This window comes from Protopterus annectens, chromosome 13.part0 (genome assembly GCF_019279795.1).
Source record: "Protopterus annectens isolate FY-2018-M chromosome 13.part0, PAN1.0, whole genome shotgun sequence".
NCBI classification, from domain to species: domain Eukaryota; kingdom Metazoa; phylum Chordata; order Ceratodontiformes; family Protopteridae; genus Protopterus; species Protopterus annectens.
Genome location: NC_056747.1, coordinates 1,199,331,003 through 1,199,345,633, shown reverse-complemented (window position 1 = coordinate 1,199,345,633; position 14,631 = coordinate 1,199,331,003). Strand labels below are relative to the sequence as shown.

Sequence of the window (14,631 nt, the reverse complement as noted above, 5' to 3'; positions counted from 1 at the left end):
TAGTTTTTTGCTAGTACTGATCAGAGATGCCTTCCCTTTTAGGGATTTTGCTCTGTCATGTAGTAGCTTCCTCCTTCTGTTGTAAAGTTTGTTTATGGCTGGGGTCCACCAGACCGTCGCCTGCCTTTGGGGGAATGGGTCTTGGTTTTATTTGGGATTGCATGATCCATGCATTCTTGAAGGTGCCCATAGAAGGCATTTGCAAAGGATTCAGCAGTGTGGGTTGTGGTTTCCACTGGCCCAGGGGCCTTGAAAGATACCACTTCAGTCTTAAGAAGTGTGAAGTTTGCTTTTGAGAAGTTCTTCACTGTGGTCTTTTGTGCAGGGGTGGGGCGGGATGTGGATTTCCAGTGAGATTAATTTATGGTCTGATCTTACCAAAGAGGGATGTACTTCGTGTGGAGCATTTTGTCCCCATGTTTGTGATGATCAGGTCTAGTATATTGTCTCCTCTTGTGGGAATGGTGACTAGTTGTTCCATTGCATTTGAGTTTATGAATTCTAAGAACCTTTGGGCTAGGGTGTTGGGGCTTGAGTAATGTTCCCAGTCTATGTTTGGGTAGTTGAAGTCTCCCAAAATGATGGTATTTGGAGAGACATTCATACTCTCCAGTGTCTTCAGGAAGGCTGTGTGGGGTTCCTGAGTTTGAGAGGGTGGTCTGTAGCATGCTATAAACTGTAAGGCAGTTTTGCCTATGGTTAGTTGCACCTGGATAGTCTTCGATGCTTCGTGCATTGCCACTAACCTGGAGGTGTGGGTATCTTTGATGAAAATGGATACTCCCCCTCCTTTTGTGGTTCTGTCCAAGTTTTGGGGCCGAAAAGCATGATATGAGGTAAAACCTGATAGTGCTGGGGTGCTCTCAGGAGCCTTGAACCAGGTTTCAGTCACTGCACAGACATTGATGTTCTCCATACTGAGGAGGGCTTCGAGGGCGTGCATCTTGAGGTTTAGACTTCTGGCATTGAGCAGCATTACCCTTAGTTTTTTTCCACTTGTGTTTTCTAGGGAGGTAGGTTTGTCATTTGAGCCTTGCCTAAAAAGGCACTATGGGGTGGCAAGAGCCTTGGCCAATATCCAGAAGCCCAGGGGTGACAGGTGCAAACCATCCCTTCATGGCATCGTGGCTTGTCAAGCATGTCATCCCAAGCAGACAGACACTGGATCCCCTTAGAATGACACCAGTAATTAAGCCAATTGTTAAAACTGATCATTTTGTCTTTGTACTGTGGCATCATTCTTGGTGAGGGTAAGATGCTGCTCAGGGTCAGGGTCATACCGGCCTGGGCTACATAATCAGAGAGCTCCTCTATGTCTTTTTCATGTAGTCCAGGAGGTGCGTCTCAGGTCATTCACACCGGCATGTACAATGACTGAGTCATATTTGTACTTGCTGTGGAGTGACCTGAGTGCTTGTGTTATGTGGCGGATTCTAGCTCCCGACAGGCAGCTTACTGTGACCCTCTCCTTGTTCAGTCTGGTGAGCGGGACGTCAGTGTGCCTGACTATGGAGTCACCTATTACAAGTGTGTCTGGCATGTTGTTTGGCCTTAAGGGCTGTGACTGTTTAGCACACTGACTTTGTGAACTATGTGTTGCATTTGCTATGTCTTGAGGTGGTGGTTGCTTGGGTGTCTGCTTTGGAGGCCTCTGTTGTTTTGGTAGATTTTTAATCAGCGCCTCCGAGTATGTTTTTGTGTGTTTATGTGTTTGGTTTGCAGTTGTGATAGTTCTATGTGAGACTGGGTTTGTGGTGTGCGTGGTTACCTTCTCCTCCTGACTGGTCTTGCCAGTACTGAATTGAGAGAGCTCAGCCTCCAGTTTGGCTATATAGTTGCATCTCTCGCATATATTTGTATTTGTTGGGAGGAGGAGAGGGTTGTCTATGTACATGAGGCAATTGTAACATTGCCTCAAGATTCCCAGATTCACCAGCTGAACAGGAGAGGACGCCAGCAACTGACCCTTCGACATGCTAGAAATAGTGAAAAAGATTGCTGTGTAACTGAGTCAGAAAGGACCTATAGGGAAATGGGTACTCAACAGAATTTAGGTGAATGAAGTACTTTTTGTTTGTTTAAGAGTGCTTTACCTGTATACAAAATGCTTTAGGAGCAAGTGCTGAGCTTTTTTATAGAGTATAGGCTGTTTAGATTGCAAGTAGAACAGTTCTAAGGGAAAAATTGAAGAGCAGACTTGGCGGAGCCAGAAAAAGTTTAACCTTGTTTAACCGGCGCTGCTCTATGCGCACAACCGTGCAAAGGCGGATTTTAAGCAGTGAACTACAAAAGAGCTAGGAATGGTCCCAAACAACCAATTACTAACAGCTTCTTGTGCTGAGGTCATTTCCCCCAAGGATAGGTAGGCTGCTCAAGGCTCCCCACTCCCACTGGTGAGCAAAGAAACTTCCTTTTATCCAAGTAAGGTAATGGACAACACAGGAACTACACCACAGCCCAGAATACAGCAATGCCTGTATACTGGTCTAAACTAGTCGAGAAAGGCGGGAAAACAAGGATTATTTTTTTGTTTTTTTGGTTTTTTTTGCAGAAATACACAGAAAATGCAGAGACAGTGATAAATTAGTTACACAGGCTAGCACACTTTAGTGGGCAGCCTCCACAGTTCAATTAAACAAACAAACAAGCAAACTTTCGACTAAATTCCACTAAATGTAACTTTAAGTGCAGTTTTTAAAATAAATGCAGTAATCAGTAAAAAAACAGTTCAGGCTAGTTTAAAGTAAGCAGCAGAAGCTAATTTCAGTGAAAAAAAAGCAGAGATACTTAAATCCAGAAGGTAGTCACTTTTTCGAGTTCCTTGCTGCTAGGACCACTCTGTAAACCCACGTGGAGCTTGTCTGAGCAGTATAGCCAGAAAAAAACGCCCAGAGGCAGATTTTAAGCAGTGAACTACAAAAGAGCTAGGAATGGTCCCAAACAACCAATTACTAACAGCTTCTTGTGCTGAGGTCACTTCCCCCAAGGATAGGTAGGCTGCTCAAGGCTCCCCACTCCCACTGGTGAGCAAAGAAACTTCCTTTTATCCAAGTAAGGTAATGGACAACACAGGGACTACACCACAGCCCAGAATACAGCAATGCCTGTATACTGGTCTAAACTAGTCGAGAAAGGCGGGAAAACAAGGATTATTTTTTTGGGTTTTTTTGCAGAAATACACAGAAAATGCAGAGACAGTGATAAATTAGTTACACAGGCTAGCACACTTTAGTGGGCAGCCTCCACAGTTCAATTAAACAAACAAACAAGCAAACTTTCGACTAAATTCGACTAAATGTAACTTTAAGTGCAGTTTTTAAAATAAATGCAGTAATCAGTAAAAAAACAGTTCAGGCTAGTTTAAAGTAAGCAGCAGAAGCTATTTTCAGTGAAAAAAAAGCAGAGATACTTAAATCCAGAAGGTAGTCACTTTTTCGAGTTCCTTGCTGCTAGGACCACTCTGTAAACCCATGTGGAGCTTGTCTGAGCAGTATAGCCAGAAAAAAATGCCCAGAGGCGGATTTTAAGCAGTGAACTACAAAAGAGCTAGGAATGGTCCCAAACAACCAATTACTAACAGCTTCTTGTGCTGAGATCACTTCCCCCAAGGATAGGTAGGCTGCTCAAGGCTCCCCACTCCCACTGGTGAGCAAAGAAACTTCCTTTTATCCAAGTAAGGTAATGTACAACACAGGAACTACACCACAGCCCAGAATACAGCAATGCCTGTATACTGGTCTAAACTAGTCGAGAAAGGCAGAAAAACAAGGATTATTTTTTTGTTTTTTTGTTTTTTTTGCAGAAATACACAGAAAATGCAGAGACAGTGATAAATTAGTTACACAGGCTAGCACACTTTAGTGGGCAGCCTCCACAGTTCAATTAAACAAACAAACAAGCAAACTTTTGACTAAATGTAACTTTAAGTGCAGTTTTTAAAATAAATGCAGTAATCAGTAAAAAAACAGTTCAGGCTAGTTTAAAGTAAGCAGCAGAAGCTATTTTCAGTGAAAAAAAAGCAGAGATACTTAAATCCAGAAGGTAGTCGCTTTTTCGAGTTCCTTGCTGTATATAAAGTATATCTGTATATAAAGTACATCTGTTAAAATGCACAAGAGAAAAGGCAGACAACAGCAAATGTAAATCATGTAAATATAAACGTGTTAGTTAAGCCAATATCTATGTTTTTTACAATTTTTTATAATTGTATAGTAACACCACACCAAACAGTTAAAGTTCTGAATTTTAAAAAGAAATAAAAATCACAGATGGTATTAGTCAAGCAGTCTTTGTAAAATAAATGGCAGGTTAGTTAAATAAATAAAAAATACTGAAATGCAAGTTACAAAAATATGTAAGCTAATTGTAAAATAATGTTTATTTATGTAGTGGAAATGCATAGTTATGCAAATCTCAAATACTTATTATAATTCTAAGTGTTTTATCACTGTATTTTACTATCAAACTGCAATTGTATTAACAGATGATTAAAAGAAAATGCTAAAAGGGTTAACTATAGTCTACAGAGTCTAAAATGTGAGCTCAGACCTTTCCAGACTGGATAAATAGTTACAGGAAATATTGAGCAGATAAGGCAAAAACAAGACTGATTGCCAGACAAGTGGCTTGAGTTTTTCTAAAACATTATTGTTATTAAAACATAACTGTTAAATGTACACATGCAACACTATTTGGTAATTGCAATAAAACATCACGATTGTACATATATATCACTGATAATCTGTTTACAGGTAAATGTTAAAAGTAAAAAACCTCATTTACATCAAGTACAGCCAGCTGATGGACTATAGTATACATACAGCTTAAATAAAGTATACAGGAGGGTACAAATAACTACTAGTAGTAGACAGCAACGGCAACAGAAAAATATATTCTGTCATTGAAAACAGCCAGAAAATTATCAAATCAGACAAACGTCCATAGTTTGTTAGTAACCTAATAAAGCAAATGTATAACCAAAGTGTTGGGCTGACATACATTCTGTTCTCACAGCATAAAACAAATAAACAATACTGCAGTACTATAGGGGAGGGATACTTTCTTAGTTTTATACTGACTGTGAGCAGTATTGCAAAAGGGTCTAAAATAAAGCTACAGGAAGAAATAATCTCTCATTCCTTCTTGACAATACTCTTTTAGGGGGGGACAGGTATTAGTGCATTAAAAATACTGGAAAACAGATTAAACCTGACATGATAAGATATTTTACAAGTTGCTAATAGCTATTATGCTAATTATTATTGTATTTTTAATACGTTTTTGGCAAGACAATGTTGGTATGCCAAAAGCATGAATGTTTCTAATTGATGGGTATGTAGTTGCAATTCCAGTAGATACTTCTAAAGAGACATAACATTTTTCCAAGATTTTGCTTGATGTTAATGTTACTAAATCTGTAAGATTAGACTAAAAGTATTTTACAGTCTTTGTATGTACAAATACAAAAAAATTAAGTACAAATTAAATTAATGTCTAGGAATGAATATGTGTGGAGAACCATGTTTAAAAAATGGGTCCAGGGTACCTACTAGATTGAAATGCATGAGTAGCAGACAGTCTGTGTAGATATATACTGTATAGGACACATTGTAAAGTAACAAGTTCAAAAGTAATTTGTCAAGTTGTAATTTTATTACTCGTAATTTTATTACCGTTTTTTGGACCATCATTTTCCAGTACCAGTATTGGTTACCCCAGTTAGAGGAAAATTATATTAAAATATTGTACTCATACAGCTAATGGACTAATATGCAAACAGCATTCTTTAGTTCACTTCACTGTCAGCCAAGGTGTTAATGGGCAGTTCAGAAATATGACCACATTATAGTTAAATGACATTGAAACTATATTTTCACCAGTGTATAAATGCTTGCAGTAGCACATAGTTTTTGTCACTTATAGATATTACTCTATCTCTAATCTTTTGGTATAAAATGATTAATAAAAGTAAACAATTAATTCAACAGTTGCAAAGACTAGAGTTAATAAAAGAGTTCTAAGTCATAAAAGAAATTATGTGATTGCAAAAGAATAAATCAAATAAAAAAATAAAACTAAAGCAGGCACAGCTCATAACTGATAAAATATTTTCACAGAATGGTCTGCAAAAGAAAAAGTTGTTAAATACATTCAGTTTTAGTAGTAATACTTGATAACTATGTAAAATTGCATTTTGACTTGTATCAAAATAAGACTAAAGGTTTTGTTTCCTAATGTGTTTTCTATATAATCCGATCAAAAATACATATCAATATAAAGTGTTTTGAGTATGTTTTAAAATAAAGAGAGGGAATTGTTAGAGTATGCTCAACAAAGTATTAAGGTTGAAAGTACAAATATGCAAAATAAATAAGGTATAAAATAAAGCTTGCTTAAATGTAGAAACAGAGTTTAGTAATATGTGAATAGCATCCATACTAAATGACTGTGGCTTGAAAACTAAAGAATTTGCTTAATGGACATGTTTTCCTACAAAGTTAGCAAGAAAGTATGCATTTCACACTGTCAGCAAGAAAGTTGGCCTTTTACAGATTTAGCAAAAATGTAAAAAAACAGGATGTAAAACATCTGTACATGTTTCTATCATATGGCACAGTTAAGAAAGGAAGTTTGAATGGATAAAGACAATACCAACATTATTTCTCTACAGGATGAAAACATATTTTTATGCAAACACCATCAGATGTTTTCATACAAAGACCAAAATAGAATACTAAGAAGAAACAGGATGTAAAACCACTATAAAGAGACTACAGCAAATGAAATTGTTAGGAGGGGTATTTTGTACAGGAAAGTTATCATTTATGCTGAACGAAAAGTAAAAAGTGGTGCAGTGTAACTAAAGCTGCAACAGTTGTACGTGTAGTTTGTTATAAAAATCTATTTATTTATTACTGGATCAGTGTACAAGTGATAATTTGGTGCTGCATCAGTGTATATTCTGCAAGTTTCTGCAGACAATAGACTGTAAATGCAATGATAACTAGACTTTGATTTCAGCAGAATCTAGCAAGTAAGACCTTAGTGTCTTAAGAAGACTTTGGATCCATCACAGTAAGCAGCACCTTGATAATTAATTTTTCAGCATCTTTCAGTTTTCAATGCAGCAGAGAGACAATGTCTGTACTAGGAAACTTTCTCTATTGTCTTTAGAGTGAAGTAATTACTAGCTTTGAAAGCATAAAGAAATGCAGTTGTTTTATGAATGCCAGCATCTGCCAGAGATCTGAGGAGAAGCCCTTTTCTGTATATTTTTACAGGTAGATGCAAAATGATACCAGCTGCCATCGATGGTTGTTTTAGGCCTGGGAACTAAAAGTAAGATGATAAGAAATAATGTCATTCTGCAAATTATCCCAGTAGTAATATTTGAGATAGTAATTTGAGAAGTCTCTTAGTGAGACAGAGCATTCTGTATTCGGTCATGGACCTGACAAGAACGATTCCCCACATCTGCCTTGCTCTAATAAATAATTTTTTTAGGCAACAGTATGATGCTTCTAGATGCAGTCAGAAATATAGTAAAGCTTAGTTTAGATATATATTTTCTTTTATTTGAGACTGTCCCGCAATGTTGTTTTAAATATTTCCAGTGATTTTGAACTCTGTCACTGTGAATATATATTTAGTATTGTCTTGTTCTTTTATTATTTATTATTAAATATATTTAAACCTTTCATTGTGTCTGATCTGTGTACATATTTTTGAGAGTTCTTTCATGTTTATTTGATGACAATGTATGGGCCACTCCTAATAGCCTTGCTCTTGGTCAAACTACTATTTGTATTAATATTAATATTAATATTAATATTAATATTAATATTACACAGTAAGACTGGACACCCTTTGTGCAGTAGCAGTATCCTAGCTTAAGGGCCTTAATGTAGCTGATAAGAAGTTGATTAGTGGCAATAGTAACTACCTTATAGTCTGGGCAGAAGGGGGCATAGCTAGCAAACCTGTGCCAGCCTTTCCCAGGTGTGTGTGTGTGTGTGTGTGTGTGTGTGTGTGTGTGTGTGTGTGTGTGTGTGTGTGTGTGTGTGTGTGTAAATCAAACCTCAAAGGGTGTGTTTGTGTTGGTTACTTGGGCAGAGACACAAAGCACTGGTTGGACAGAGAGGGTGCTGGTAGGTCTTGGCTTGGTCACTCACTGAGATGTCAACTCTATAGCTGTGCCAGTGGGGAGTCTTATTGGGGATCTGGAGAAAGAGTGATAAACCAGCCATAGACTGACTGTGGTGTCTGTGTGCTCTTAAGGGGAAATTGCACTTAATGATTAGAGATGCATCTGTAAATATTGTGTGTGTACTTGCTAACCTCCCAGTGAATGTCTCCCACTGGTACCAATGGTGAGGATTGAGCTCCTTCAATACCAGTCCAGTTGTGGGGTGTCAGAAATACAATAAAAGAAAAAAAATCTCATTAGAATATATAGCAAAACAAAAGACCCACAAATCAAGGTCAACACCAAAGGGTTATCCAAAGCACTGAAATATACAATCAGGAAAACAAAGGCATCCCATGGACTTAGGCCATCACTGGACACCAAGGATAATCACACAATTCTTCCTTACTTACATCAGAAACGTTATGAAATAGCACCCAGCATTGCTCTGAATTTATAAGGCCATACCTATGCTGATCCAGTAGATATCACAAGTATATTAGCAAGCAAATTCAGTACAGACTTCACCCCAAGCACATCTATAACTTACACAAACCTAAGGATCTCAAAGAATACTTGTTAAAAAATATTCTCAAAAAATAAACATCCTGTATGGGATCTGGTAACATACAGGGCTGCCTGCTGCACAGCACTAAACATGCCCTGATGGACCCACTCTTGCAACTGCTTGATTTAAACTTATCCACTGGCTTTAGCCCCAGGGTTTCTTGCACAGCAGCACTTCACAAGGGCATCCCCACCAGTAGCCCTAAAAATTACAGCTCCATCAGCCATGGAATAGATCATAACAGACCTTGCAAACTATGATATAAAAATCTTACAATAATTGTCCACCAGTAGTTTGCCTTTGTTAAGGGTAGATCCTGTCTAATGAATCTGCTGATTTTTTTGAGATGGTAACACAAGCAGTGGGGAGTGGTTACACTGTCTATATGGCATACCTTGATATCGCCAACACTTTAGATACAATACTTACATCCCAACATTATCAACAAGCTAAATGTGCTACAAATTGATTCCTATGTTAGATGGATTGCTAATTGGATGAGGTCTGATCCTACACTATGAAAATGGCAGAAGCATCCTCAGAGATCATATAGGTAACCACTGGGGTACCACATGGATCAGTGCTAGGACCTGTGCTGATCACCAAATCAAAGACCAGGAACTCTGGTTGTCCAAGTTTGCAGATGATTGTAAACTGGGTGTTAAATTCAAATCCTTTTCTGATATGCAGAAACTACCGAGGCAAACTTATACATGTTAATAGCTGGTGCTCTGACAATAGGCCAAAACTACATGATAAAAAATGCAATATTGTTGCATTTGGTGAACAAACCCTCTACCTAGCTCACAGTATAGAAAACACTTCACTCCAAAATGAAGATGTTTTGGGAGAAGTTGGAACATGTATAGATAAATCCCTCTCCTTTGATCATCATGTTGCAGCAGTGGTCAGTGAATCCTTCTCTCTGGCACAGCTGATCACAAACAGTATTTCCTCAACATCCAAAAAAGTCCTTACCTCTGTATTCTGCACTGATCCGGCCACTCATCAAATGCAATGCTCCATCTGAGATGTATCTTTGTAAACATATTAAGCAGTTGCAGAGACCCCAAAGGCTCCTGACAAAAAAGGTCATATACCTAAAAGATCTGAGCTACCAAGAGATGGTTGAGGCCTTGTCCCTGTATACAAACTCCTTAGGGGTGATCTGTGCCTTGCCTTCCAGGACAATAGGGATTTGGCAGTCCAAGGTATCTTATTTCTCCACAAATCAAACAGTCCAGCAAACACTAGAACCAGAGATCTAAACCTACTTCAGCAAATAAACAAATGATAGTGGAGAGACAGATTTGTCAATCAAATACTACAATTTCTATAGAACAGCCTTTGCCTCCAGAGCAAGCATTGTGACACATTATTTTCTTTTAAGAAGGAATTATACAATTGGATGGTTATTTATAAATCCATCCCTAGTATGACAGGTCTATTGCTCCTTGAAAAAGGAAGTAAGGTCTAAGAATGGGTACTGATAAGGCATAAATAGCCACATTCTATGATTCTATACCATAAGACCATCAGAGGTTTTGTTGCCCATGCCAACAGCCACTTGGACCCTGGACCGCCATCTAGTGTGTCCCAATAATGTCATTAATGTCATTATGGGACATCCAGGATATGGCATGCTGCCTGTATACCAGCCTAAGCCCAGCCACATCTGTTCTCTTGTCTGTTTCGTGCCATGTGGAATTGTGTGCCTCACAGCTATACCCCACTTTTCCATTTGTACAATAGAAGCCTTTCCCAACAAAAGTACATATTTGCTATGCCTTTTTTCCTCAACCTTGCTTTACCTTACTGTGTTCCTGTTGTGTTTCTCTACTTGCTGTATTCCATTTTCCTACTTTCCTGTATTCTTCTTTCCACCATCCATCCATTCTCAACTCCTTTATCCCATTTTGCACATGGGATAGGGGTATCACTTCAACAGTGACAATCATCTTGCACCAAGGTTTACACTGCCAGGTGGCTAGCCCTACCATGGCACCATTTTAATAAGTTCTGCAGCACTCTCACGAGGTTAAGGCAATGAAGCACAAGGCAGCTACATGTGTCAGTCTTCTTGTTTTATGATGTTATCTATCTGCTTTGTTCATACGTAAATACTAGGCTATCAGCCTGATAACTGTTATAAACCAAGCCAATAAGCACATGTCAGAATCAAACTCTGTACCTTGCATCTTTGAGGTCAAGATCTTAACCATTATGTAAAACCTTACACCCTCCACTTATGTTTCTTCCCTCACTCCTTGTCTGAGATTCAAACATTGCACCTTCTGATTCCTGGTCCATTGCTTTAACCACTGCACCAGCTCTCATGTCTTGCAGCACTTGAAGTGTTGCTATCTGCCTATTCATGCAGTATAGTTATTCATGCCTATTTTGCACTGCAGTGTATTCAGCTTACACATCATAGGCTGTCCACTGCTCTGAAATGCATTTCTATGAATGGCAGCTGGCTGCACCCCCTCCACACACACATGCATACACATACAGCCTACTTTATGTATCAAATACAGGGTATGGACTAAACTTCAAAACGTACCACAGTGGCAAATGCAGCAATTTCAATGCTACTTCAAGGCAATGTGAGTCTTGCAGACAGACATCCTAAAAATGTAATGTATCATAAAATGGTATGTCTAATATTTAAAATACTAACCAGCTATTAGTTATTTCACTTTAAACATATATATATATATATATATATATATATATATATATATATATCACAAATTCATTTACTTGCATAACCTTTGTCAGAAAAGATACATGCTAAATTATTGGTGTTTGTACTATTCATTGATTGCTCTTCCTAGGCTGATCATGTAAGTGGTCCTTTTGAATCAATGTTCTGTCCTAGGAAATACATCTCAAATAAAATACAAGAAGATACAATTTTCATTAATTTGTAATTTTTTAACTGTTTAACTATTATACAGATATAACATTCCACAATATGCATTCTGTAACATTATTTTTGTTCCTTTTACAGAACCCGGTTTATGCAGAAATTGAGACAACAAAGTTAAAGCCCAGAGACTCCATTTCAAGTGTAGGCCATCTCACTGTGGCTTCTGATGAAACAATGACAGTGTACTCAGAGCAGGAACTTTTAAACCAGACTTTAACAGAAGTGAAAACCAACCAGAAGAGCATTACTACAATGGGACTCCACAATGGTTCACGCTATCCTTCCCTTCCAGAAAACCTAGAAAGCATTACTGAACTAGCAGACATTCACAAACGCCTCTCAGATCCAGTGCTACCAGGAAGCTAGAAACAAAAGCAGAATCCTGATGAACTTTAACTCCTTCATTTTAAATATTATTACAAAAGATCAAAATTACCATTGGCTCAGGGGTTTTATTATGTTTGCTGCCAGAGAGGGAGAAATTTATACCCAAGATTTGTTCTCACAAAGGTTCTAAAACTGAGCCGTGTAGGGATAGAAATGCAGTCAGCAGTGTGTTAATAATCTGCATCTGTCCTCACAATTGACCTGTGTTATAACGATCTGCATAAAGCAAGCTTTTAGAGATCGTGCAGACTTTTTCAGCATGAGTTTCCTGCAAAAACCAATATTTCTGCTGTTTCACACCATACCAGCTGAAGAAATTAATCTACGGTGCCACAGGGTCTGTCCATACTGTGGTGTTAGGATTTAGTCATCTGGTGTTGCACTGATCTGCAGTGTAATCTGTATGCAAATATGAACTAGCTATAGCCATCTCAATAGGAAAGATGCTAAAGCTGGCATCTAAATAAGAAAACACTTAGGATGAAGGTACTCAATTGGATGCCTTTTTGGAGAATGAAGTTATCCTTTCTTCTAAATATCAGGACTATAGCAAAAATTGCCTGCCCCTCTGAAAGAAAAAAGTTAATTTTTCTCAGCAAAGTGCATTCTCTAATTTATGTTATATCTGAAGTTATGTTTCTGTTTTCTATCCTTTACTGCTTGTTTTCATGTCTTCTCCTGCTATTAAACATGTGGACATCAAGTAACCTATTACTTTAAAGTCAGTTTTGATATCACAAATGTCTGGAAAAATAGCAAGAACACTGTAGTAAATCAAAACACTTTCATCACAGAAGGAACTGGTATATAGTTTAAAATACTAGAAGCATTGCATATAAATCCTGCTTTTGCTGATCTTTCACTGAACAAATGTGCATGATGCCACAAAATGCAAAAATGGTCTGAAATATCTGTGTAAGACATACATTTTTTGGATTAGCTGCAAAAGCTACAAAATATTTTTTTCACAGAAAGGGTGGTAGATGATTGTAACAGCTTTCTCTAAAATGCTTTATGAATAAAAAAATTTCAGAATTGAAGAATGCACAGGCAGGTATTGGGATGTTATCAGGTATCAGAAAAATAAGTTCTTGGTAAAAGTAGAATCCAAAGCTTATCTGCTCAGTAGCAAAACTGGCAGGCTACGTTTGTTAAACAGACTTTGCCTGCTGCTCTGAAAATGTCTCTTTCTCTTAAAACTTTCACAATTCCTTTAAGTATCAATGTATGTCTGAAAGAATACAGTTTAATCCCTATTATATATGTTTAAAGAATTGTTTGTTACATAATCTATAATTAATGAACAACTTCATTAAAGATGGACATCAGTTGCAATTTAAAGCTCCCATTTGCTTGAGGATTGGCTTTAACTCTAGATATAAAATTTTGCTTATAAAAAAATCTCATATTAATTTACTATCTCCAGCTAGAAAAGCCACATTAATATCTGATGTCTTGTCCCAAGTTATATTTTGGTACTGTGGATTGATGGTTGTAAAGGAACAGTTAGGAAACCTTTGCTGTGAACAGTGATAAACAGCACAGTGTCTTTTACTTATACCCGGAGAACAAACTAGTATGTAGCACATGATTTTTTACTTCTACATGAACAGTAAATCAGTGCAAATCTCGTTTACAGCTTTAAAGAGGCATTACACAAAGCTGCTTAAGTGTGTAGTGTGATATGTTACAGAGTAGCATCTCGAAAAATAGTGAATTATTCACATTTAGTAAAAAGTGTACCTTTCAATTTCTAAGTGAATGCTTTGTCAAACTGCTTAACTAGTGTAAATGCTCATATGTACATAATGTTTTTATTATAAAACAATTAGCCATATCTGTATGTAGTCATGCAAAATGTAAAATGTTTAGCACCTATATCTGAAACAATCAGCAACTTTCTCTTCTTAATAAGGAATGGCGTATGCTGAAGGCTTTGAGGCAGTATAAAGCTTAATGAGTGTTCTGGTAGGTGAATGGAAGCCATTTTGCAGCTGCAGAATGCCTAAAAGCAGTTTTACACTTTGCCACAAAACCAGGATTTTAGAGGGAAAATGCAGAGAAATTATGAAAGGGCTACACATAATAGAGCACACCCTGTAGTAGGATAGCATACTTTGCTGATCAGTAGATATCTAAAACATATGTTGAAAACCAAAAACAGGGAGAGCCTCCATCCTTTCTAGTCCAGTTACATTTAGAAATTCCAAGGCTAACACCCTTCAGCTCACCAACAGAGATCAGCCAAAGGCATATGGTTAGTGCTGTTATGTGGCTCGTCAATACATGGTACTCCAGAATTAAAGCATTAAACTGATGTCAGACAGTTTCTCTTACATAGTATGCTCCTTTAATATATACAAAAAGTAATAAAATCCACAGAACAGACCACAGCAATCTTGGAATTCAGAACGTTTTAATAAAAGGTTAGCACTTTCATGCCCCACTGAGCACTTCTTCAGACCAATACAAAAACTTTAAAATTCACATTGAATAAATACTTAAACACAAAGCACATGATCAAATGATGTCATCAGTTATTTAAATAAATCATGAGCC

At 37.5% G+C, this 14,631-nt stretch overlaps 1 protein-coding gene across 2 annotated transcripts in view; it reads left to right on the top strand.

Annotated features, from left to right (window-relative positions):
- KCNH6 (potassium voltage-gated channel subfamily H member 6) overlaps nucleotides 1-12,783 on the top strand; it is a 1,196,060-nt gene extending 1,183,277 nt beyond the window's left edge. For both annotated transcript variants that reach the window (XM_044055208.1, XM_044055207.1), the window contains one exon: nucleotides 11,767-12,783. In XM_044055208.1, coding sequence (XP_043911143.1) covers nucleotides 11,767-12,051 — 285 coding nt within the window. In that variant the 3' untranslated portion in view covers nucleotides 12,052-12,783. The remainder of the gene's footprint in view (nucleotides 1-11,766) is intronic.
- Nucleotides 12,784-14,631: the final 1,848 nt, after the last annotated feature.